Genomic DNA, 27,406 nt, shown 5'->3' on the forward strand with positions numbered 1-27,406 from the left:
TCCTGATAGAAATAAATATATCACAAATGAGATGTTGTATACTAATATCATGTATCCGTTAATAATGGTAATGCTGATGTGGGCCAGCTGCTGGATTCCTACAGATTGATAATCCACTGTACCAAAAATCAGTAGTAATAATATAAAGGAAAATCCTATTATCAGAACCAAGTAAGGACTGCTGATATGGAGCACGGGATTAGCATAAATAATAATATATCCAAATCCCATGTGGTAAGGATAGTCAGCATACTAAAGTGCTATTGCATACAAGGTGCTAGTGCAGAGTGCTGACCAGTCAATACAAACCCCTGAGCGGACCTGCACCTGCCCGACGCGCGTTTCGCCTTGGCTTTGACGAGGGTGATGAGGAGGTGTAATGTGAGGTTTTTAAAGAAAAGGGAGCCAATCATGAAGTTTGTTTAAAGATTTTCATTGCGCACAGGTAGCGCTGGCAGACTAGAATAGCATGCATGGTATTGCCGACATCGCGTCCGGCTCGCGGGACGCGTCTCCAGTGAGTAGCTGTAATCCGCAGAGTTGCTGCTAATGTGTCATTCTGCCTGTAACGCTACTACAGGTGAAGTGAGGTGTTCACCTATGTACACACGTTTTTGCTGCATTTTTTTAGTGCAAATTTTAAGCTGCGTTTTACAGTACCAGCAAAAGCTATGGGATTTCAGAAATCTCACGCACACACAGTTTTTTTTTTTCCTGACTGAATTGGAAAACTGTGTTATTGCAAACTGTAGCATGTCACTTCTGTCTGCATTTTAGCAGTGTTTTTTCACTCGTAGAAAGCAAAGAAGTGCAAAAAGGCAGCAAAAAACGCAGGTAATCCTGCTTCTTGTAAGCAGCTTCTTTACTGCCATGGGAGCATGTTATGCCTGCAGAAAAAAACGCAATGTGTGAACATAGCCTTATATGTCACCCATCAGAATAATTGCTGTGTAAAGCACAACATGAGGAACCCTTAGCTGTGCTCAGGCTATTTAAATTGGTAATGAGGTGCCTAAATATGGGTATAATTTTGGAATTTAAACTTTTTTTTTTTTTTTTACACATATTTTTGTGGGTCCATAGTCCTGCTTATTCCTTCCCTAGCATTTGTAAATGACCAGTACTCCGTTCCATACAGCGTGGTGTATGATATGACAGACACCTTTAGACCCTCAGCATCTTGCCCTTCCAGCAAAGTGGAGGGCTTTATAGAAATGTCATGCCCCTTCATGAACGGATCTGAAACTCGTCAATTTCTCTTGCGGGTACGCCGAGTTTTGGGTGGATTTTCTCTGAAGAATTGCATTGAATGCGGAAAATATGCATCCTCGGTACATTTATCGCGTTTCCGCAGCGGCAAAGCAAATCTAGTCCACACATGACTGTTAATAAAGTTTTGTCAAAGCCAAATACCAGGAAGTATCAAAAACAAAGCAACTTTATTTAAAACATTATACACCAAAATACGACAAAAAAACCTCAACTTCCAAAATGCGATAAAAACATGAGTAAAAAAAAACCAAACAATATTAATCATAATGAAAGAAGCGCTAGTAACCTAATTTCCATAACAGGTGCAGATTCTTCCAGTTATACCTCCAATAGCATCCGGAGATTGTAAATGATATACTAATTACTGTCCCCTCCTTATGACCGGTGGATTTTAACCCATTATGGCCCAGTCAGCCTATCGTTTCCTTGATGATGGCCCAGTTTTCCTTTATGAGTAAATTTCAAGGGTGTACCCATCGTGATTCAGCTTCTCACTGTTATTAAAATCAGGAAGTTATTATACCAATACGTCAAGGAGTACGCTGAAAAAGGGAAACTCGCTGCAATGATGCACCCTAATGCATTAGTAATGTGTAAGTGGGCAAGTGATTATTTCGGTACTGCTCCATGGTTGACTGGATTTAAGGAGCTATGTTATGGATTATCTAAAAAGGAAAAAAAGTTAAGACAGAAATCCAGAGGAATGATATTCTGGTTAGTGATAAGTGAACGTTCTCGGATAACGTCTTATCCGAGCATGCTCAGGTGTTATCCGAGTATCTTGAGCGTGCTCGTATATTATGTTCGAGTCCCCGCGGCTGCATTATTTGCGGCTGTTAGACACAACATATGTGGGGACTGCCTGTTAGGATATCCCCACATGTGTTGTCTAGAACAGCCGCCAATCATGCAGCTGCGGGGACTCGAAAATAATATACGAGCACGCCCAAGATACTCGGATACCACAGAAGTTACCCGAGCACGTTCGCTCATCACTAATTCTGATATATTCAGAGATCACAGTAGGAACGTCCGTCTCGCTTTAGTGAGCTTGAACCCCTTGAGTATTGTGTAGAGATCTCTGTTTCTGATCATCTTCGCCCACGTCCTATTGATTTTCTTAGAACGCTATGTCAGAATTTTTACTTGAAGAATCCCATAATGGCCCCAAAAGAAGTGTCAAACCATTTTCAGGTTAGAAATCTGTAGTGTTCTGAGCTTCGGAGTCAGCAGTGTCCTCCACTGATAGGTCACTTTACAGGCGAGAAGGTCATTTTGATGAGATTAACCCTTTACATCATAGGACATGAGATTTCCACTTCTGATGTCTTTTTGTCGCTCCTAGAGGAGGATTTCCAGAAGCTGCCCCCTTCTACTGTCCCTGAGATGCAAAGGAGTAACCTGTCGCCTGTGATCCTACAACTAAAAGCCCTGGGTATTGACAATGTCCTGCGCTTCCACTTCTTGTCGGTGAGTGAAGAGACTATGGAACAATATGATCAGTATTAAAGGGAACCTGTCACGTAATTTGTATGCCGGGTGGGGGGGGGGGAAATTACCACCCTGTTAATATGGGAGCTGCCGTGTTAGCAGCTGATCAGGCCATTCTGATATGGATCGTTTTGGATGACTATCTCCTTTAACTAAATTCTCTGTCTTGGGCTGTATCTCACATTTCTATATAATGACGTTTACTATGATCATGTAGATAATGTGTTCAGTACCTTCTGTTTCCCTTCTCAGCCACCCCCTGCCCAGTCTATGGTCCAGGCCCTGGAGCTGCTTTATGCGTTAGGAGGTGAGGCTTATTTTCGTTGTGATGCACGATTAAGGGTACATCCACACCACGGATTAGATGCCGCAAAGTCTGCATGTTTTTGGATTTTGCTGTTGCATAGGGTGAAATGAGTGTGCTGCTGACTTCAAATCTGCATTTACCGTCAGTGTCTGCAGATTTATTTTCTCGTTATGTTCTTATGATTTCTTAAAGGGGTTCTCCACGTTTTGGGACAAAAGTCTGCCATTACTGTTTGTAAGTCGGCATTCATGTGACCGCTAGTGATGAGTGACCATGCTCAGATAAGGTGTTATCTGAGCATGCTCATGTGCTAAGTGTCTTCCGCGTGCTCGAAAAATATGTTTGAGTCCCCACGGCTGCATGTCTCAAGGCTGTTCTACAACCGCAATACATGCAGGCGAAGGAACTTAAACATATTTTTCGAGCATGCCGAAGGCACTCATTTAGCACCCGAGTATTAGGTGTTATCCTAGCACGTTCGCTCATCACTAGTGACCACATGTATACAATTGCATACATTCTGTTATATGACCACACACTCACCGTGGAATCTGGGCAGCATGTGCACCGCACGCTATCACCATTCAGCAGTCTGCTGTACCCTAGAGTAACTTCAGATTTTTGGCTAAATCCCTTTAAAATCTCATCTGCTATTGGAATATGTTGCAAAGCGGGTGAAAAGGTGCAAAGCACAAACTCTTTTTACATTCTTCTACAGTTGTGTATGGTTGATTATTGGCAATTAAGAACATACTAATATGTAATTTGCTATGTAGCTGTTTCTGATGAATGGTTAGGATTTATTTTCCATACTCTTATATCTGTCAGTGCTGTGCAGGCTGAATATATGTTAACTAGCTATTGAACCTGTTCTACGCCCGGGTAGCGAGCATTTATATTTGTATATGGTCTCCATCCTGGTATGTGCTGCTCCATCCTGCGTCCCCATCCTGTCATGTGCTGCACCCATCCTGCGTCCCCATCCTGTCATGTGCTGCACCCATCCTGCGTCCCCATCCTGTCATGTGCTGCACCCATCCTGCGTCCCCATCCTGTCATGTGCTGCACCCATCCTGCGTCCCCATCCTGTCATGTGCTGCACCCATCCTGCGTCCCCATCCTGTTATGTGCTGCACCCATCCTGCATCCCCATCCTGTCATGTGCTGCACCCATCCTGCGTCCCCATCCTGTCATGTGCTGCACCCATCCTGCGTCCCCATCCTGTCATGTGCTGCACCCATCCTGCGTCCCCATCCTGTCATGTGCTGCACCCATCCTGCGCCCCCATCCTGTCATGTGCTGCACCCATCCTGCGTCCCCATCCTGTCATGTGCTGCACCCATCCTGCGTCCCCATCCTGTCATGTGCTGCACCCATCCTGCGTCCCCATCCTGTCATGTGCTGCACCCATCCTGCGTCCCCATCCTGTCATGTGCTGCACCCATCCTGCGTCCCCATCCTGCGTCCCCATCCTGTCATGTGCTGCACCCATCCTGTGTCCCCATCCTGCGCCCCCATCCTGTCATGTGCTGCACCCATCCTGCGTCCCCATCCTGGTATGTGCTGCACCCATCCTGCGTCCCCATCCTGTCATGTGCTGCACCCATCCTGCGTCCCCATCCTGGTATGTGCTGCACCCATCCTGCGTCCCCATCCTGCGTCCCCATCCTGTCGTGTGCTGCACCCATCCTGCGTCCCCATTCTGTCATGTGCTGCACCCATCCTGCGCCCCCATCCTGCGTCCCCATCCTGTCATGTGCTGCACCCATCCTGCGTCCCCATCCTGCGTCCCCATCCTGTCATGTGCTGCACCCATCCTGCGTCCCCATCCTGTCATGTGCTGCACCCATCCTGCGTCCCCATCCTGTCATGTGCTGCACCCATCCTGCGTCCCCATCCTGTCATGTGCTGCACCCATCCTGCGTCCCCATCCTGTCATGTGCTGCACCCATCCTGCGTCCCCATCCTGTCATGTGCTGCACCCATCCTGCGTCCCCATCCTGTCATGTGCTGCACCCATCCTGCGCCCCCATCCTGTCATGTGCTGCACCCATCCTGCGTCCCCATCCTGGTATGTGCTGCACCCATCCTGCGTCCCCATCCTGTCATGTGCTGCACCCATCCTGCGTCCCCATCCTGTCATGTGCTGCACCCATCCTGCGCCCCCATCCTGTCATGTGCTGCACCCATCCTGCGCCCCCATCCTGCGTCCCCATCCTGTCATGTGCTGCACCCATCCTGCGTCCCCATCCTGCGTCCCCATCCTGTCATGTGCTGCACCCATCCTGCGCCCCCATCCTACGTCCCCATCCTGTCATGTGCTGCACCCATCCTGCGTCCCCATCCTGTCATGTGCTGCACCCATCCTGCGCCCCCATCCTGTCATGTGCTGCACCCATCCTGCGCCCCCATCCTGCGTCCCCATCCTGTCATGTGCTGCACCCATCCTGCGTCCCCATCCTGCGTCCCCATCCTGTCATGTGCTGCACCCATCCTGCGCCCCCATCCTGTCATGTGCTGCACCCATCCTGCGCCCCCATCCTGCGTCCCCATCCTGTCATGTGCTGCACCCATCCTGCGTCCCCATCCTGCGCCCCCATCCTGTCATGTGCTGCACCCATCCTGCGCCCCCATCCTGCGTCCCCATCCTGTCATGTGCTGCACCCATCCTGCGTCCCCATCCTGCGTCCCCATCCTGTCATGTGCTGCACCCATCCTGCGCCCCCATCCTGTCATGTGCTGCACCCATCCTGCGCCCCCATCCTGCGTCCCCATCCTGTCATGTGCTGCACCCATCCTGCGTCCCCATCCTGCGTCCCCATCCTGTCATGTGCTGCACCCATCCTGCGTCCCCATCCTGTCATGTGCTGCACCCATCCTGCGTCCCCATCCTGTCATGTGCTGCACCCATCCTGCGCCCCCATCCTGTCATGTGCTGCACCCATCCTGCGTCCCCATCCTGGTATGTGCTGCACCCATCCTGCGTCCCCATCCTGTCATGTGCTGCACCCATCCTGCGTCCCCATCCTGTCATGTGCTGCACCCATCCTGCGTCCCCATCCTGTCATGTGCTGCACCCATCCTGCGCCCCCATCCTGTCATGTGCTGCACCCATCCTGCGTCCCCATCCTGGTATGTGCTGCACCCATCCTGCATCCCCATCCTGCGTCCCCATCCTGTCATGTGCTGCACCCATCCTGCATCCCCATCCTGTCATGTGCTGCACCCATCCTGCGTCCGCATCCTGTCATGTGCTGCACCCATCCTGCGTCCGCATCCTGTCATGTGCTGCACCCATACTGCGTCCCCATCCTGTCATGTGCTGCACCCATCCTGCGTCACCATCCTGGTATGTGCTGCACCCATCCTGCGTCCCCATCCTGTCATGTGCTGCATCCATCCTGCGCCCCCATCCTGTCATGTGCTGCACCCATCCTGCGTCCCCATCCTGGTATGTGCTGCACCCATCCTGTATCCCCATCCTGCGTCCCCATCCTGTCATGTGCTGCACCCATCCTGCGTCCCCATCCTGTCATGTGCTGCACCCATCCTGCGTCCCCATCCTGTCATGTGCTGCACCCATCCTGCGCCCCCATCCTGTCATGTGCTGCACCCATCCTGCGTCCCCATCCTGTCATGTGCTGCACCCATCCTGCGTCCCCATCCTGTCATGTGCTGCACCCATCCTGCGTCCCCATCCTGTCATGTGCTGCACCCAAAAGGGGCCTGAGCAGGCGGGGACACCGGCGCGCTGTGGGGGTCAGGTGCCGGTATCGCCGCCAGCTCAGGCCCCCCAGCACTTACTATATTCACCTGTCCTCCGTTCCACCGCTGGGCGCCTCCATCTTCTCGGTCTCCTGGCTGTGACTGGTCAGTCAGAGGGCGGCGCCGGTGCGCATTAAGCGCGTCATCGCGCCCTCTGAACTGAAGGTCACAGGCCGAAGACCGGGAAGATGGCGGCGCTCAGCGGTGGAACGGGACATGTGAATATGGCCGATACTCACCCTCCTGGCGTTCCCTGCTTCTCTGTTGGAGATCGCGGTGTGCGTTCAGTGTGAACGCATACCGCAATCTCCCGGGAGCGTCACTCTGTGAGGCCCAGACTGCGCCGGCGCTTGCGCCCGCGCAGTCTATAAAGGCTTCGGACAGAGTGACGCTCCCAGCGTTATATTATAGATAATACAGGCATTAGTCAGGCTAAAGCAAGAAAAATGAAATAAATTAGCCAAGCTGCATTATAATGTATGATCAGGTAGTGTAGTCCAACAGATGAAGCACTTTCAGCCAGTGCTGCAAATGTATCCTTGAAGCATGGCAGAGAAGTTCAAGGGTAATTACAGCAAGTAACTCAACTTCATTTTTGATCAGCCTTTGTAAGGTTCTGAATCTTTCCACTGTACTTCATTCTAAATTAAAAGGAACTTGTCACTTGAGTCATGCTGCCCAAACCATAGGCAGCATTAATCGCAGGATGGACTCCATCATTGCTGCCAGGTATATTTTTCTTATGTTTCGGAGAGCATATACTTTAAAGATCTGGCCGGGGACTATATCTGGAAACCAAACTAGTCGATTTCTTCCGTCCCCGGCTGGCTTGTCCCAGCACTGCTCGAGTTAATTGACGAGTCTCCCTATGGGAGTGATCTGTCAGTCTTCTGGAGTGGTGCTGGGAGAGGATGATTAAAGCATGTTTTCTTTTAAGACGCTGTCATGCAGCCAGATTCTGACTCGTGTTGCAGTTAGTCTGTCAGGTGTCGGGTTCCCTTTAACACCATGCTGTAAGTGCTGGCTTGTCTATCTAGTTCATTCTGTCTTACTAGCTGATTTGAACTGCAAGTCTATGTAAGGTCTGTACTCTGTGTTTCTCATGTTTAGGTCATTTTCACACGTTCAGTATTTAGTCACAAAATAAAATACTGACCAAATACTGACTGTGTGAATGTGGCCTTACAAAGGGAATAGTGTTTGAGGAGGGAAACGGAGAAACTCGGGAGATTTGGTCTTTCAAGGCTTTTCTGCTTCTCCATGATGGGATTTTGTTTCCGTTAGTTACTAATTTATAGCATTGAAATATAGTGTGTGTGTGCATTGTGCGTGTGTCTGTATATATATATAGATACAATATATTTTACATATATGTATAAACTGTACAAATGTGTGTGTACGTACACTGCTATAAAAATAAAAGGAACACTATAATACCACATCCTAGATATAACTGAAAAAAATATTCTAGTTGCAAATCTTTATTCATTACATAGTGGAATGTATTGAGAACAATAAAACATGATTTGTATTACATTGATCAATTTTAATATCCTATGGAGGTCTGGATTTGGAATGATACTCAAAATCAACGTGGAAAATCAAATTACAGGCTAATCCTACTTCAGTGGAAATGCCTCAGTAGTGTGTGTGGCCTCCACGTGCCTGTATGACCTCCCTACAACTCCTGGGCATGCTCCTGATGAGGCGGCGGATGGTCTCCTGAGGGATCTCCTCCCAGATCTGGACTAAAGCATCCGCCAACTCCTGGACAGTCTGTGGTGCAACGTGACGTTGGTGGATGGTACGAGACATGATGTCCCAGATGTGTTCAATCAGATTCAGGTCTGGGAAACTGTCAGGCCAGTCCATAGCTTCAATGTCTTCATCTTGCAGGAACTGCTGACACACTCCAGCCACATGAGGTCTGGTATTGTCCTGCATTAGGAGGAACCCAGGGCCAACCGTATCAGCATATGGTCTCACAAGGGTCTGAGGATCTCATCTAGGTACCTAATGGCAGTCAGGCTACCTCTGGTGAGCACATGGAGGGCTGTGTGACCCTCCTAAGAAATGCCACCCCACACCATTACTGACCCACTGCCAAACTGGTCATGCTGAAGGATGTTGCAGGCAGCAGAATATTCTCCATTGCATTTCCAGACTCTGTCACATGTGCTCAGTGTGAACATGCTCTTATCCGTGAAGAGCCCAGGGTGCCAATGTCAAATATGCCATTCTTGGTGTTCTCTGGCAAATGCCAATCGCTCTGCACGGTGTTGGGCTGTAAGCACAACACCCACTTGTGGGGGTTGGGTACTCGGACCATCCTCATGGAGTCTGTTTCTGACAGATTGAGCAGACACATGGATGTTTGTGTCCCGCTGTAGGTCATTTTGCAGGGCTCTGGCACTTCTCCTCCTGTTCCTCCTTGCACAAAGGAGGAGGCAATGGTCCTGATTCTGGGTTGTTGCCCTCCTACGGCCCCCTCTACGTCTCTTGGTGTACTGGCCTGTCTCCTTGTATTTGCTCCATGCTCTGAACACTACTCTGACAGACACAGCTACCCTTTTGCCACAGCTCGCATTGATGTGCCACCCTGCACTACCTGAGCAACTTCTGTGAGTTGTAGATACCGCCTCATGCTACTGTACCTCTAGGGGTGATCCTAGTGACAAAATGCAAACAGCCAAAAGATGAGAAAAGTGGTCACCCCCTGCAGAACCCCTCCTTTATAGGGGTTGTCTTGCTAATTGCCTATAATTTCTTCCTGTTGTGCAAATGGAACAGACAACAGCAGGAGAAATTGATTCACAGTCAGTGTTGCTTCATAACTGGACAGGTTAATTTCACAGAAGTGTGATTGACTTTGCGTAGCATTGTGTTGTTTGTGTTCCCTTTATTTTTTTTTAATATTTGTGTATGTATGCATGTGTGTACATATATATTTGTACAGTACATATATATGTATTATGTTATCTTATATTCATTTATTCATTCCTTTAAACCCCTTAATATTTCCATTTTTGCTGAACGTTACGCATTTCCTCCCCTCTTGTAGGTTTAGACAAGCACTGTCGTTTGACTGAGCCCCTTGGTGTGAGAATGGCAGAGTTCCCACTGAACCCAATGTTTGCCAAGATGCTGCTGGAGTCTGGTAAGTTTTAAGAGAGCGTTTATAGCTACATGAAAATATTTCTGACAGAATATGAAATGTCTTGACGGATGAAACAAAATGGCAATGGACCCGATCAGCTGTGGTTAACCATTGCACATCCAAAATGCAGATAATTATTTTCTCTGTTTTGCTTACATATGTGACCTCTGTGCTGTGGGCAGATTGCTTTCATTATAAGTCTCAAGGTGAATGTATTTTTTTCCAATCATAGGTAATTTTGGATGTTCGGCTGAAATTTTAAGTATTGCCGCAATGATGCAAATTCAGAATGTGTTTGTGGTTCCTTCAAACCAGAAAGCAGTAGCGGTAAGTGACCAGAATGACACTAGAATGAAAAGGAAGATGTACGTAATTTCTTTATCACTTCGTTGGGGGGACACAGGTAACCATGGGTGTATGCTGTTGTCTCTAGGAGGCTGACACTAGGCAAAAAAGAGTTAGCTCCTCCACAGCTGGATACACCCACCAACTGGCACAAAACTCATCAGCTATATCAATGAGGATATTGTCCTTGCTTCTGCCCATCTCCTGTCCATCCCCTGGAATGGTCTCTCCACAAGCTGGACCTAGTCAGAGCCTTATGTCTCTACCTCTCAAGGAAGGCATCCTTCAGACGTTTGAATGCCTTGTTTGTCATTCCTGAGGGTTGTCGTAAGGGTCTCCCTGCCTCCAAGTCTACTATCGCCCGCTGTATCCAGTCAGCTATATAGAGTTGAGAATAGACCACCACATTTGAGATTGAGAGCTCATTTCACCGGTGCGGTGGGGATATCCTGGGCTGTTCACCACCAGGCCTCTGCAACCCAGATTTGCTAGGCCGCTAACTGGTCATCCCTTCATACATTCGTGAGATTCTACAAGATATACAACCCCTGGCAAAAATTATGGAATCACTGGCCTTGGAGAATGTTCATTCAGTTGTTTAATTTTGTAGAAAAAAAGCAGATCACAGACATGGCACAAAACTAAAGTAATTTCAAATGGCAACTTTTTGGCTTTAAGAAACACTAAAAGAAATCCAGAATAAAAAATGTGATAGTCAGTAATGGTTACTTTTTTTTAACCAAGCATAGGGGAAATATTATGGAATCACTCAATTCTGAGGAAAAAATTATGGAATCGCCCTGTAAATTTTCATACCCTAAAATAACACCTGCATCAAATTAGATTTCCTTGTTAGTCTGCATCTAAAAAGGAATGATCACACCTTGGAGAGCTGTTGCACCAAGTGGACTGACATGAATCATGGCTCCAACATGAGAGATGTCAATTAAAACCAAGGAGCGGATTATCAAACTCTTAAAAGAGGGTAAATCATCACACAATGTTGCAAAAGATGGTGGTTGTTCACAGTCAGCTGTGTCTAAAATCTGGACCAAATACAAACAACATGGGAAGGTTGTTAAAGGCAAACATACTGGTAGACCAAGGAAGACATCAAAGCGTCAAGACCGGAAACTTAAAGCAATATGTCTCCAAAGCAGGAAATGCACAACAAAACAAATGGAAGGAAACTGGAGTCAACGTCTGTGACCGAACTGTAGGAAACCGCCTAAAGGAAGTGGGATTTACATACAGAAAAGCTAAACAAAAGCCATCATTAACACCTAAACAAAAAAAACAAGGTTATAATGGGCTAAGGAAAAGAAATCGTGGACTGTGGATGACTGGATGAAAGTCATATTCAGTGATGAATCGCGAATCTGCATTGGGCAAAGTGATGATGCTGGAACTTTTTGTTTGGTGCCGTTCCAATGAGATTTATAAAGATGACTGTGAAGAGAACATGCAAATTTCCACAGTCATTGATGATATGGGGCTGCCATATGTCAGGTAAAGACAGTGGGGAGATGGCTGTTATTACATCTTCAATAAATGCTCAAGTTTATGTTGATATTTTGGACACTTTTCTTATCCCATCAATTGAAAGGATGTTTGGGGATGATGAAATCATTTTTCAAGATGATAATGCATCCTGTCATAGAGCAAAAACTGTGATAACATTCCTTGAAAAAAGACACATAAGGTCAATGTCATGGCCTGGAAATAGTCCGGATCTCAATCCAATTGAAAATCTTTGGAGGAAGTTGAAGAAAATGGTCCATGACAAGGCTCCAACCTGCAAAGCTGATCTGGCAACAGCAATCAGAGAAAATTAGAGCCAGATTGATGACGAGTACTGTTTGACACTTATTAAGTCCATGCCTCAGAGACTGCAAGCTGTTATAAAAGCCAGAGGTGGTGCAACAAAATACTAGTGATGTGTTGGAGTGTTTTTTTGTTTGTTTGTTTTTCATTTTTCCAGAATTTTTTCCTCAGAATTGAGTGATTCCATAATTTTTTCCCTATGCTTGGTTAAAAAAGTCACCATTACTGACTACCACATTTTTTGTTCTTGATTTCTTTTAGTGTTTCTTAAAGCCAGAAAGTTGCCATTTGAAATTGCTTTAGTTTTGTGACATGTCTGTGATCTGCTTTTTTTTTCTACAAAACTTTACAACTCAATGAACATCCCCCCAGGCCGGTGCTTCCATCATTTTTGCCAGGGGTTGTATACCTATGCCTTGGCTGATGCTGGCCTAGGTACAAAAGTGCTGCAAGTGGCGGGTGCCAGTCACCCAACCTGTTTTGAGCATGTTTATTCTGTTCCCTCCTTGGGACTGCTGTATGATGTCCCACGGTTACCTGTGGACCCCGGTGAAGTGATATTTTTGATACTCACTGTAAAATCTCTTTCTTGGAGCCTTCAGTGGGGGACACAGCAACCTCCCAGGATTGTGCCTATGTTGGGCCTGAATGCCTCTGTTAGGCCTGTGTACAGTTCTTTCTTGTTGCTTTTCCTGTTTTTTTCACTAACTTTGTGCCAGTCGGTGGTTGTACCCTGCTGAGGAAGAGCTAACTCTTTTTTTGCCTAGTGGCAGCAGCATAAACCCATGGTTATCTGCATCCCCCAATAAAGGCTCTAAGAAAAAGATTTAATGGTGAGTACCAAAAATCCTTCTGTGCCCTTACATAGAGCCACTACATGGCCCAAAGTGGTGCCAGATTTAGTGTATGGTATGTTAGTTTGAGCCCCGTTTACCGATTACATGTGAAAAAGGAACTGATGAGGGGTTCCTTTATAAAGTCTGTTTGGGTGTGAAAAGCTGACTACAAACAAAGCAGAAGGCCTGATTTTTGATAGTTTTTTTCTATATTTTTCATTATTGATCCTTTTCATAACTTCTGCTCACAGACAAGAGAACATCGAAAGTTTGCAGTGGAGGAGGGAGACCACCTGACCATGTTAAATGTGTTTGAGGCTTTTATTAAGGTAAGGGCTAATGTATCACTTTTATTTCTGTATTGACAGGGTACATTATATGTAGTTTTTCAGTGCATCTGTATGTGCATCAAGTTAGCAGCCAGGTCAGTTTCAAATATATATCGGAGCTTCTCCTACCATAGTTAGATCATTACTAGTGATGAGCGAATATACAAGTTGCTCGGGTGATCTCCAAGTATTTGTTAGTGTTCGTAGATTTTGTTTTTGTTGATTTAGCTGCTTGATTTACAGCTATTAGCCAGCCTGAGTACATGTGGGGGTTGCCTAGTTGCTAGGGAATCCACACATGTAATCAAGCTGTCTAGTAGTCGCAAATCATCTAGCTGCAGCAAGGAAAACTAAATTTTTCGGACACTAACAAATGCTCGGAGACCACCCGAGTGTGCTCGGGAAAATCCGAGCAAGGAGTATATGTGCTCATCACTAATCATTACCTATTGCTGTCTGTATAGGACAGCTTATTTACATCCTTCAATTTTGCTTGGTGATTGGGATGAGATATGTAAAGGGGTTGGGTGCACGCGACTGGGTCACACCTGAGTGATGCAAGGGATTTTGGAACTTGACGTGACCCCAACGGTGTCAGCGGCGGCTGTAGCTTGGGTCATGTAATGCTGAGTGAGTGTTCAGCGATGGCACCACTCACATGCCTAGATGACACCAAGAGGTATTTACAAAAATACTTCTCTACAAGGTATAAATTAGTGGGGGCGTTATAGAATGTAGTGGCCAACTTCTTTAATCTCTTAAAAGCAAAAAGTGCTCTCTCACCGGGTGTAGCTAGGCTTAAGGTACCTTCACACTGAGCGACGCTGCAGCGATACCGACAACGATGTCGATCGCTGTAGCGTCGCTGCTTGGTCGCTGGAGAGCTGTCACACAGACAGCTCTCCAGCGACCAACGATGCCGGTAACCAGGGTAAACATCGGGTTACTAAGCGCAGGGCCGCGCTTAGTAACCCGATGTTTACCCTGGTTACCGTTGTAAATGTAAAAAAATAAACACTACATACTTACATTCCCAGTGTCTGTTCATGTCCCTCGCCTTCAGCTTCCAGCACTGACTGAGCGCCGGCCGTAAAGTACAGCGGTGATGTCACCGCTGTGCTCTGCTTTACGGCTGGCCGGCGCTCACCAGTCAGTGCGGGAAGCTGAAGGCGAGGGACATGACCAGACACCGGGAATGTAAGTATGTAGTGTTTGTTTTTTCTTACATTTACAACGGTAACCAGGGTAAACATCGGGTTACTAAGCGCGGCCCTGCGCTTAGTAACCCGATGTTTACCCTGGTTACCAGTGACGACATCGCTGAATCGGCGTCACACACGCCGAGTCAGTGATGTCAGCGGGAGATCCAGCGACAAAATAAAGTTCTGGACTTTCCCCAGCGACCAACGATCTCCCAGCAGGGGCCTGATCGTTGGTCGCTGTCACACATAACGATTTAGTTAACGATATCGTTGCTACGTCACAAAAAGCAACGATATCGTTATGTGTGACGGTACCTTTAGTCCAAGGCACGGACTAAGCTTATATGTAGCATTCCAATGGTCTGTACAGTCATGGACAAAAATTTTGAGAATGAGACAAATATTAATTTTTCCAAAGTCTACTGCTTCATTTTTTCTAATGGCAATTTGCATATACTCCTGAATGTCAGAGTGATCAGCTTAACAGCAATTACTGTACTTGCAAAGTCAATATTTGCCCAGAAAATGAACTTTAACCCCCAAAACACATTTCAACATCATTGCAGTCCTGCCTTAAAAGGAGCAGCTAACATCGTTTTAGTGATTGATCCATTAACACAGTTGTGGGTGTTGATGAGGACAGGGCTGGCGATCAATCAGTCATGATTAAGTAAGAATGACATCACTGGACACTTTAAAAGGAGGCTGGTGCTTGGTATCATTGTTTCTCTTCAGTTAACCATGGTCATCTCTAAAGAAACACGTGCAGCCATCATTGCTCTGCACAAAAATGGCCTAACAGGGAAGAGTATCGCAGCTACAAAGATTGTACCTCAGTCAACAATCTATCGCATCATCAAGAACTTCAAGGAGAGAGCTTCCATTGTTGTCAAAAAGGGTCCAGGGCGCCCAAGAAAGACCAGCAAGTGCCAGGACCGTATCTTAAAACTGTTTCAGCTGCGGGATCGGACTACCAGCAGTGCCGAGCTTGCTCAGGAATGGCAGCAGGCTGGTGTGAGTGTTTCTGCACGCACTGTGAGGCGGAGACTCTTTGAGCAAGGCATGGTTTCAAGGAGGGCAGCAAAGAAGCCACTTCTCTCCAGAAAAAACATCAGGGACCGACTGATATTCTGCAAAAGGTACAGGGAGTGGACTGCTGAGGACTGGGGCAAAGTCATTTTCTCTGATGAATCCCCTTTTCGATTGTTTTGGACATCTGGAAAACAGCTTATTCGGAGAAGAAGAGGTGAGCGATACCACCAGTCTTGTCTCATGCCAACTGTAAAGCATCCTGAAACCATTCATGTGTGGGGTTGCTTCTCAGCCAAGGGAATCGGCTCACACACAGTCTTGCCTAAAAACACAGCCATGAATAAAGAATGGTACCAGAATGTCCTCCAAGAGCAACTTCTCCCAACCGTCCAAGAGCAGTTTGGCGCCCAACAATGCCCTTTCCAGCAGGATGGAGCACCTTGCCATAAAGCAAAGGTGATAACTAAATGGCTCATGGAACAAAACATAGAGATTTTGGGTCCATGGTGTGGAAACTCCCCAGATCTTAATCCCATTGAGAACTTGTGGTCAATCATCAAGAGACGGGTGGACAAACAAAAACCAACAAATTCTGGCAAAATGCAAGCATTGATTATGCAAGAATGGACTGCTATCAGTCAGGATTTGGTCCAGAAGTTGATTGAGAGCATGCCAGGGAGAATTGCAGAGGTCTTGAAGAAGAAGGATCAACACTGCAAATATTGACTTGCTGCATTAACTCATTCTAACTGTCAATATAACCTATTGGTACTCATAATATGATTGCAATTATATTTCTGTATGTGATATTAACATCAGACAAACACTAATAAAAACCAGAGGGCAGCAGATCATGTGAAAATATAATTTTGGTGTCATTCTCAAAACTTTTGGCCATGACTGTACTGTACATGGTTAAACAGATGGGATTAGCCTTCTGTAATCCCATTGCACGTCCAAAACATTAGCACTGAGTGCTGATGGGTTGTCTTAGCATGGACAAATAATTTTTTTTTTTATGGTTCTTGAAAGGCAGGAATGAAAAATGAAGAGGAAAAAAAAAAAAAGGAAAATCTCCTAATCCTTAAAGAAGTTAACTTCTTTATCATTGATGACCTATCCTTGGGATAGGTAATCAATGATCGGTTGATGTTTAAATAGGAGGCGGATGTGCAGTGTTCAGCCACGGCTGCTATTACAAGACGGAGCACCTCTGCAATTGAGTATTTCCATCAGGTGGCCGCCTATACTGGGGGAAGGTGCAATTGAGCATTTCCATCAAGTGGCCGCCTATACTGGGGGAAGGTGCAATTGAGCATTTCCATCAAGTGGCCGCCTATACTGGGGGAAGGTGAATGGCTGGGGTGCCGGGTGTCGGATCCCAACCGATCAGACATTGAAGACCTATCCTAAGGATAGGTCATCAGTGATAAACTAGTGGACAACCTCTTTTTAAGTCCTCAAGGAGTTGACTCATGACTACAATGAAGACATCCATTTTTTATTTTTTTTTTTAGATAAGACAATTGCTGATCACCATGGGTCCTACTTTACAAACCTTGAGGAATTAGCTACTACTCTTGGGGAAAGCTTCTGACAGCCATATTTTAGTACATGCCGGCCATTCAATGTGATCGCGTTGTTATTTGCTGCTAGCAGTAAATCTAAAATTCCAAATCTCCTATCCACATGTCTTACTCCTCATTGCGATCATAAACTCTGGAGTTAATCTCCTATTTCATCTGATATTGTATATTTAGTAAAATATCTACTTCTTGCAGTTTAACAAGAGCTCACAGTGGTGTCAGCAGCACTTTCTCAACTACAAGGGGCTTATCAGAGCGGTCACCGTGCGGGAACAACTGAAAAAGCTGCTTAGCAAGTTTAAAGTCCCCAAGATCTCTAGTGAAGGTGAGCAGAGCATGGGAGATGTGCAAAGTGTGTGCCAGGGCTGGCATGGGGGGTGATCACAGGACCACTGTTTATGCTTTTACTGTAGAATAAGGCTAGGTTCACATTGCGTTAGTGCAATCTGTTTAGCGCATACGTTAACTGAATGCGCTAACGCAATGTACAAAAAGGGATTGCGTTTAGCGATCCCGCTAGCACAGATGCCCGATCTGAGAAAGCGAGAACGGACCCAAAAACGCCGCAAGCAGCGTTCGAGGTCCGTCAGAAAATAACGGGACATCGCTAACGCATGCCAAAAATGGCATACGTTAACGATGCGTTAGATACATTGCGGTCAATGGGTGCGCTAACTGATCCGTTGCATTGCGTTAGTGGCGCTATGTAACGGATTCCGTTAGCGGACTGCCACTAACGCAATGTAACGGATCCGTTAGCGCACCCATTGACCGCAATGTATCTAACGGATCCGTTACATTGCGTTAGTGGCGCTATGTAACGGATTCCGTTAGCGGACTGCCACTAACGCAATGTGAACCCAGCCTAACAGAGATCAGTGTCATGTAGTATGTGTAGGACAAACCTTTCTGTTGGGGTTGTCTTGGGATTGGCTCAGTGTATTTAATGAATATCGATGTCTATAATTTACATGTACTTTATAACCACATATTATTTTCTGCTGTGTCTAGGTGATCCAGACCCTATTTTACGTTGTATAGTGGCTGGATTTTTTGCCAATGCTGCCAAGCTTCATTCTACAGGTGTCTACAGGTAATTACAGAGTGAAAATGACCAAGATGAGCGTCTTCAATATTTATAATTAATCCAATGCAGCAGAGACCCCCCCCAACTTGTTTGCCCTTAAAAATGTACCTTAAGGTACCGTCACATTTAGCAACGCTGCAGCGATCTAGACAACGATCCCGATCGCTGCAGCGTCGCTGTTTGGTCGCTGGAGAGCTGTCACACAGACAGCTCTCCAGCGACCAACGATGCCGGTCCCCTGGTAACCTGGGAAAACATCGGGTTACTAAGCGCAGGGCCGCGCTTAGTAACCCGATGTTTACCCTGGTTACCAGCGTAAATGTAAAAAAAAACAAACACTACATACTTACATTCCGGTGTCTGTCCCCTGGCGCTGTGCTTTCCTGCACTGTCAGAGCCGGCCAGCCGTAAAGCAGAGCGGTGACGTCACCGCTGTGCTTTACGGCCAGCCGGCGCTCACAGCCAGTGCAGGAAAGCACAGCGCCGGGGGACAGACACCGGAATGTAAGTATGTAGTGTTTTTTTTTTTTTACATTTACGCTGGTAACCAGGGTAAACATCGGGTTACTAAGCGCGGCCCTGCTCTTAGTAACCCGATGTTTACCCTGGTTACCAGTGAAGACATCGCTGAATCGGCGTCACACACGCCGATTCAGCGATGTCTGCGGGAGTCCAGTGACGAAATAAAGTTCTGGACTTTCTGCTCCGACCAACGATGGCACAGCAGGATCCTGATCGCTGCTGCCTGTCAAACTCAACGATATCGCTAGCCAGGACGCTGCAACGTCACGGATCGCTAGCGATATCGTTCAGTGTGACGGTACCTTTAGTCCCTCCCACCACACTGACTGCCATGAAATGAGAGCAGCAAGAAGTATTTGTAATGACCCACGAATCTGCTCTACTCCCCTCACATGTAATTACAGTAGTTGCTGGCAGTGAGATCAGTGAGGAGAGCAGGGCTGTATGTCATCACGTTTCATGGGAGAAAGCCGGGTCTGACCATCTATGGGGACGTGTTTTTTTTTTTTTTTGTTTGTTTGTTTTTTTCTCTGCATGACACATCCTGCTTATGATTGGTCAATATCATGCAAAAGAAAAGGTGTCCACCCTGAGAGAAGAGTCCCTGCTAGCACCCCGTTTGCTAAATTTAAATTCTAATTTAGGTATTCGCATAAAGATAACATCTATGTTTTTGTCAACCTTGCAACCATTATTCCATGGTGTGGCCAGTGTAATATGCTAAACCTTATGAAAGGTCCTCTTTAAATACAAATTGTTTCCAATAGTTGACAACCCCTTTAGAGAGATGCTGCATTTTGAGTATTTTAGGCACTATATATAAACAATATGCCATACTATAAATGCCACGTTGGTGTGTGTCCTGTCAGGATCCACGAGGATGCCTTTAAAAATTATAAATGAATGCAATGGCACTCATATAATTACCAGTATGCAGCGTTCACACCTTGAGCATTTGGCTAGTTTTTATATCAGTATTTATAAGGCAAAACCAGGAGTGGGACAATCAGAGGAAAAGTATAATAGAAACATATGCTCCACTTCTGTATTTATCACCCACTCCTGGTTTTGGCTTACAGATACTGAGGTAAAAAACTCACCAAATACTGAATGTATGAACATGGCCTATTAGAAACACGTCACCACTTCTGTATTTATCACCCACTCCTGGTTTTGGCTTACAGATGCTGAGGTAAAATACTGACCAAATACTGAATGTGGCCTCAGGATCCTATATCCGCTTGATCATGTTTTCATGTAAGGAAAATATCGAATTTCCTTGTTTTTATATGTGCTGCCTTGTTATCCTCGGAATATCTAATTTCCCATTAGTCGAAAATTATTCCTCAGTATTTCGGCATTGTGAATGTTGTTGCCTTGTTTAATTACATTCTATGTTAAATTTTTCTTTGTTTCTTCTAAGGACGGTAAGAGATGGCCATGAGTTACATATACACCCAACATCAGTTCTATACGCAGAGAAGCCCCCCAACTGGTGAGTTTATCGGGGTGAATAAAGCCTAAGAGATGGATAGGTCAGTCATTTCCCCACAGCTCTGAGGATGTCTGTATAAGTCGTCTGGGTCCTGGCATTACAAGTGACCATTGAGGTAGTCTCCTGCTGTCCACGTGCTGTCCATGCGGACATGACTACTCCAGCCAGTTACTGACCTCAGCTTTGACTGCAGCATGTGTGGCAGAAGATCACTGAGAACAGTGATTGTCTGCAGTGGTCACTTGCATGAATGGCAAGTTATCACTGCAGAACGGGTAAATATAGAGTGGCACCAATTGCTGCAATGAGTGGGATGTAAAAGGTGAATTGTGGACCATTTGCACATTCTGATATTAAGGCTGTATATCCTATTTTTACCCTGCAGGGTGCTGTTTAGTGAGGTGATCCAGACCAACAAATATTACATGCGGGATGTGACTGCTGTAGAGTCGGGATGGCTGCTGGAACTGGCCCCACACTTTTATCAACAGGGAACGGTATGGGATTCGCACTTCCAACGCATTACAATTTTTTTATCCATATTAAGCACTGTTGTTTAATGCAAGGAAAATGACTACAGGATAGTGAATGTGGACAGAGCATAGAGAGGAGTGAACCAGTCAAGGCAAATCATTGTCCTAGTTGTCCGTGTCCAGGAAGGGGAGGATCTGCGAGCGGACATTAGCAGATACTCCCTGATTCTCCTGGAAATCCAGAGAGGCGAGGATCCTTATTTTTCATATGGTGTATTACACATCTGATCACACCCCGCCTCCATACTGTACTGATGGGGAACCCCAGCAATGTCTACAGATGGCTGTCTCTTCTTGGGCTGATAGCCCGATTCAGGATTCAAGGCTGTCTAAAGTGCCAGACATGGAATTTAAGAGTAAATGTCTATAGGTGGCTCTGGAGAGACTGTTTCTTCCTTCTATTGTAAATCCATGAAAACTATAGAGTGAAGATAATCGTTCACTAAAGGTTGCCATACGCTTTTCGCAAAGGTGAGCCTCCAGCTATCCCTTCCAGTCCCCCATACACATGCACTCTCAAATTTGCTAAGGGTGCATGTGTTTTTAATGGGGATCGGGGAAGGAACTGCTGCAGAAGACTTCTGATACCAGGTTGTCTTTTATGGACACAGGATTAGGCATACTGAGATACAGCATGCCTGATCCTTTCACTCCCTGACAGCTGCCTAACTGGCCGCCATCAAAGTAACTGTAGCAGACTAACTGGGCATGAAGTCTTGTTAATGTTAATATTACCATGGCAGCCGCCAGAGCAAGCACAATATTCACACCGAAATATTAACTGCAGACATTTATGCACCAAAACTTGATTCTTAGCAGGAAGAACAGAGTGTAAAGTACACTGTGTGTCTGCAGACTCATGAATCCCCCCACACTCTGCACTGTTGGGGGGATTCGCTGTTTCTGAGCCGGGAGCAAAAGGTGCATAAGCATGTTTGCCGTCATAGCCTGTCCAGTGGGCGTGGCCTCGCTCCATACCCTTGTATGGAGCCACGCCCACTGGCCGAATGTGTCACTAGTTGGGACGGGCTCTGGTTGGAAGTATGTACAACGCATGCATTACATACCATCCGGTCCCAGCTCAGAAACTTTTGAACCCCCGCAGCGCACAGTGCAGAGTGACTGCAGACTTATCGATTTGGACCAGACATCCCCTTTAATCTGTGCACGTACCCTAAGGAGGTCAGGAGGAAAGAGTAAAAGAAACAAGATGATAAATGTTTGACATTTGCTTTTTACAGTCTATTGAGCTCCAATCTTCCAAAAAAATTGAGTTTAATACCATGTAAACATCTCTTAGCTTCTGATTCTGCTGCTTTTTTTTTCAGTTTTGCGCTGCAACACTCCTTAGGTTACTTTGGAGCGCAGTACTGAATTTATCTCTGCTTCTTGTGCAACTAGGCGTTTCTTCAGGGTCTTCTCTGGTGACATGCATGTTCATCCCTCCTTCCTAAACGCTGCCAATCACAACTCAGCAGCTGATCCATCAGTCTAGCAATCTCAGACACGGCTGAACTGTGATTAGCAGTATCTGGGAGGGAGGAGTGAAAGTGCACGTCCCCAGAGAAGACACTGAAGAAACGCCCAGGTGCACTACAAACAGAGATTTCTCATGTTGCGCTCCAAAATTAACAAATGTGAATATCTCTGCAATGGAGTTACGCAGCGCGAAACGGAAATAAGCTGCAGAATTGTGGGAGCTCAGGGATTATTACAGGATATTTAGCTCAATTTTTCGAGCAAGTGTCAGGTTCTCTTTAAAGGTACAGAGCACAGCTCTAGTATTCCGCAAACAATAAGTTTGTTTCTGTTTCTTTTATTCACACAGCATCTATCTCGAACCAATAAAAGGGCCAAGCTGGACAATTTGTAGGCCCACTGCATTTCTATGTAACCACAAGAGAGCAAATTCGCTCCACTCTCGCCAACATTTCTATGTCTGACCTCAACTCCCATGGAGATCTTGCCTGCCTGCCTTCCGCTGAGGATGGAGTTCAAAACCTCTCGGCATTAATGGGACGGCTTCTTAGCACCGAGCATATCCATGTCCACGTCTTCTGAGCTCCGGATTGTGTCTGGCTGTGCCATTTCACACGTCGTCTTCCTTTGGGCACATGGTATATATATATATATTTCTAGGTATATATATGTATGTAAATCAGAAAGCAGTTTTATTTTTTTAAGTTGTAAATGATGAAAAGGAGATGAACAGGTTCAGAATGCAGGATAGTGGCTCTTCACAGATTGAGAGTATCCCTGGTGCCGGTTTTGCAGTTGCCACCATCTTTGTTATATATGCCTTATTTTATCAAGCACATCCACTTATCAGAGGGTTTGTGAAGCTGCTGATGTAAAGTCTCGGGTAGCAGATTTCCAGGTGTCTTAACTTCCTTAATGACCAAATTACTGTGCTCGGTCTTGGAAAAATAAGCCAAAATGGGGATGAAATGGCTGCAGGTCTGGATTCTTTATTCCTGGCACTCCGTTGATCTTGGAGAAGCGTTTAAGGATACCTTTTTTCCTTAACCTTGCCTACCATTTACATAAATGGCCCTGAGTGTAGTGCAAGGATATGCCAGGCCCGCCAGAGCTGGTGCCTACCATACTAAGGCATTTTGGCAGAAGGGTGTCTCTAGCTAGTCCATATCTTTCAGCATGTGGATCATCTTTTTTTGTATTGAGGTGTCTTGTTTAGGAAAAAAACACAGCTCTATGGTAGGAAAATGGCAAACAATAAGACAAGTGGAAAAAAAAATATATATCAAAAATAGGATTTCTGTCCAAAATATGCACAAGTTGAGTCCTTCATCTGGACTGGGTGTATAAAGGGGCCCCGTATGTATCACCACGATCATATCGTCCATTGGGGTTGAAATTTTTAAGAATTGTTTGCAGCCCTGATATGTCTCCGCATCATTTGATGCCCACTCAGCTATTTATATGCACATGTAGCTCTTTCAGAGACAATTCCAACAATATCTTTACATGGCCAGTCCGTTCTACCATTGCTGAGAAATTGGCAAAATAGGCTGTAGATCTAAAGCCTTTGGCACTCCAGCTCTATTTACCGCCCCACTTTGCCTCCAACCGCTTGACTGACCTCTTCTGTTCTGTGTAACTTAAGGCAGTGAAGCAGGAGGAGGAGTCAGCGCTGTGTGGCAGATAGAGCTGGAGTGACAGAGGCAGCAGATAGAGCTGGAGTGACAGGCTTCAGATCTACAGCTTCATTTGTATATTGATAAAAACACTGATTTCTCAGTAACTGAGGAATGGACTGGCCATGTGAAGGAATTGCTGGACTTGTCTTTGAAAAAGCTACATGCGCCTATGAATAGTTTGGGTGTGAAATCCTGCTGACCGATTCCCTTTAATAATGAGTATGCATATTTATTAATACAGCAAAGATGGCAGATCCTTTTTAAATATGTCTGTGTTTTTCTACATAGAAATGTATGAATATATTGACAACGGGGCGTTACCACTCTCATTGTCAATAATAAGGATGCTACAGAATTGTTCTGTAAACGATGGGCCAGGGTTACACAGTCATGGCCGACCTTGAAATTGCAAATTATGAGCTGTTGGTCGCATCTATTAGTTGTGAATGTGATCACGCACTGTTGGGTCGCACTTGCACCAACTTTTGGGGCGTAATGCAGCCAAGTAATTTATTGCGGTTTTATGTCTTAGCTGCTTTATGATTACTTGTTATGAGCATCACAAACAGCTTTTCTTGTTTTTCAGTTTTACTAAATGAAGCCTAATTTGTAAAATTCTAAATTAAAAAAATGGAAATTAGTAGAATATAAAAAAAAAAATGAGATGCCTGATATTAAAAATAATGATTTCTGTGGCCCGGCTGTTATCTTTACACCACTGGACCTTTATCACAGGTGCTATGCCATAACGTTACAAAATAGTTTGCATTTGGCTAGGTTCTGGTCCTTAAGGGGTGAATGGTCACTTAACACGTAACCGTGCACATTAGTACAATATGGTCACCAACCTCTTACACCCATAGGTCACATGGATGTGTACAACATATAGAATACAAGAAATGTACAATGTCTTTGTATGTGTCCTTGATCCGCCACAGCCTTTTGCCTGTAAATATCTGTACATCATCACAATAAACCAGAAGGAACCTCACCGTGTGATGTGATTACTGGCACTCCCGGCAGCAGGTACGCGGCTCCTCTTTACTTCTGTGACGCTGACCTCTGCACCGCAGCGCGTACTGCTGTATTATACATCTGTGGTGTCTGGATATGCAATAGGGAGTGCTGCACACCCCAGATGTCACGCAATGCACAATATTTCCACGCTGAATTAGTTTGCTAATATTAAACCTGTCACTAGGATATTGCTACCCCATCTGAGAGCAGCATATTATACAGAGACCCGGATTCCAGTGATATATCTCCTATTGGGCTCCTTGCTGCTGTTTTGATAAAGTTTTATTTGCTGCAAGTCTCCGTTCTCTGAATTCTGAGCACTGTATAACCCCATCACTGATTGGCTGTTTTTCACTCGTGCAGTGTACACAGCTGCCAGTGGTGGGGTTATACAGAGCTCATGAATATGGTTGACTACCTGGAAGCAGATTTACTAGTCCTCTAGTGATAATCTGTTGATTAAACAGGAATTTTATCAAAGCTACAGCAAGCAGCCCAATAAGTGACATGTGATCAAGTCTCTGTCCATACATCATTCTGCTTTCAGATTACCGTATTTTGCTGCAGCAAAATGGCGGCGGCGCTTGCTCAGTAGCCTCTGTCTGTAAGGGTATGTGTCCACGTTCAGGATTGCATCAGGATTTGGTTAGGATTTTATGTCCGTATTTGTAAGCCAAAACCAGGAGTGGAACAATTAGAGGAAAAGTATAATAGAAACATATGCACCACTTCTGTATTTATCAGCCACTCCTGGTTTTGGCTTACAAATACTGACATAAAATCCTGACCAAATCCTGATGCAATCCTGAACGTGGACACATACCCTAAGAGTTAGATGCTACTGCGCAGGTACCCGCGCCATTTTGATGGATGTAAATTATTTTTTTCTAAGCCAACATTATCATATTCAGTATGTAAAATAGGGCAATGGTCACTGAGGGATCTGTGACCTGTTATAAGCCTATGCAGATAATTATGTAAGGCTACGTTCAGATTAGCGTTGCGCGCCGCTGCGTCGGCGACGCAACGCACGACGCACAAAAAAAACGCGTGCAAACGCACGCAAAAACGCTGCGTTTTGCGACGCGTGCGTCGTTTTTTGACGAAAATCGGACGCAAGAAAAATGCAACTTGTTGCATTTTCTTGCGTCCGACGCTAGCGTCAAAAACGACGCACGTGTCGGAAAACGCAACAAGAAAAACGCATGCGTCCCCCATGTTAAACATAGGGGCGCATGACGCATGCGTCGCTGCTGCGTTTCCAGACGCAGCGTCGGGAAACGCTAATCTGAACGTAGCCTAAGCAGAGCACCACATGAAGACCCCTCCACAGGCCCGCCCTGAATCATGAGAATCTTATTAATTGAAAACTGAAAATAAAGATTAAACAACAACCACAAGACTGATTTCATCAACCCAGCTATCATTGTAAACAGTATAACGACCCCGACCTAACACTGCCTGTAGGTTACTGTGCACAATCCTGCTGACAGGTTCCCTTTAACCCCTTTCTGACATTGAACATACTATCCCGTATGCCCACCGACGGGATAGTACGTCATAGCAATCGGCCGCGCTCACAGGGGGAGCGCTGGCGATCGCGGCCAGTTGTCAGCTGACTATCGCAGCTGACATCCAGCACTATGTGCCAGGAGTGGTCACAGACCGCCCCCGGCACACTGCGATCAAACATGATCGCAGTGTTCCGGCAGTATAGGGAAGCATCGCACAGGGAGGGGGCTCCCTGCGTGCTTCCCTGAGACCCCCGGAGCAACGCGATCTGATCGCGTTGCTCCGAGGGTCTCCTACCTCCTCCTTCCTGCAGGCCCCGGATCCAAAATGGCCGCGGGGCTGCATCCGGGTCCTGTAGGGAGGTGGCTTCACAGCGCCTGCTCAGAGCAAGCGCTGGTAAGCTTGCAGGAGTGCACGTCAGATCGGTGACACCGGGGCAATGATATAGTGTAAAAAAAAAAAAAAATATTCACATGTGTAAAAAATTCCTAAAAAACATATATGTATATATTGTTCCCATAAATACATTTCTTTAAATAAAAAAAAAACAATAAAAGTACACATATTTAGTATCGCCGCATCCGTAACGACCCGACATATAAAACTGTCCCACTAGTTAACCCCTTCAGTGAACACCGTAAAAAAAAGGCAAAAAACAATGCTTTATTATCATACCGCCAAACAAAAAGTGGAATAACACGCGATCAAAAAGACAGATATAAATAACCATGGTACCGCTGAAAACGTCATCTTGTCCCGCAAAAAACGAGCCACCATACAGCATCATCAGCGGAAAAAAAAAAAAGTTATAGTCCTCAGAATAAAGCGATGCAAAAATAATTATTTTTTCTATAAAATAGTTTTTATCGTATAAAATCGGCAAAACATAAAAAAATGATATAAATGAGGTATCGCTGTAATCGTACTTACCCGAA

At 45.7% G+C, this 27,406-nt stretch overlaps 1 protein-coding gene across 1 annotated transcript in view; it reads left to right on the top strand.

Annotated features, from left to right (window-relative positions):
* Window positions 1-24,934, top strand: part of DHX35 (DEAH-box helicase 35) — a 56,002-nt gene extending 31,068 nt beyond the window's left edge. Inside the window, exons 13-22 of the mRNA XM_069752341.1 lie at window positions 2,618-2,742; window positions 3,016-3,070; window positions 9,898-9,993; window positions 10,226-10,320; window positions 13,250-13,327; window positions 17,343-17,472; window positions 18,159-18,240; window positions 20,180-20,251; window positions 20,637-20,748; window positions 22,613-24,934. Coding sequence (XP_069608442.1) covers window positions 2,618-2,742; window positions 3,016-3,070; window positions 9,898-9,993; window positions 10,226-10,320; window positions 13,250-13,327; window positions 17,343-17,472; window positions 18,159-18,240; window positions 20,180-20,251; window positions 20,637-20,748; window positions 22,613-22,657 — 890 coding nt within the window. The 3' untranslated portion in view covers window positions 22,658-24,934. The remainder of the gene's footprint in view (window positions 1-2,617; window positions 2,743-3,015; window positions 3,071-9,897; window positions 9,994-10,225; window positions 10,321-13,249; window positions 13,328-17,342; window positions 17,473-18,158; window positions 18,241-20,179; window positions 20,252-20,636; window positions 20,749-22,612) is intronic.
* Window positions 24,935-27,406: the final 2,472 nt, after the last annotated feature.

The sequence above is a fragment of the Ranitomeya imitator genome, chromosome 2 (assembly GCF_032444005.1).
Source record: "Ranitomeya imitator isolate aRanImi1 chromosome 2, aRanImi1.pri, whole genome shotgun sequence".
NCBI lineage: Eukaryota > Metazoa > Chordata > Amphibia > Anura > Dendrobatidae > Ranitomeya > Ranitomeya imitator.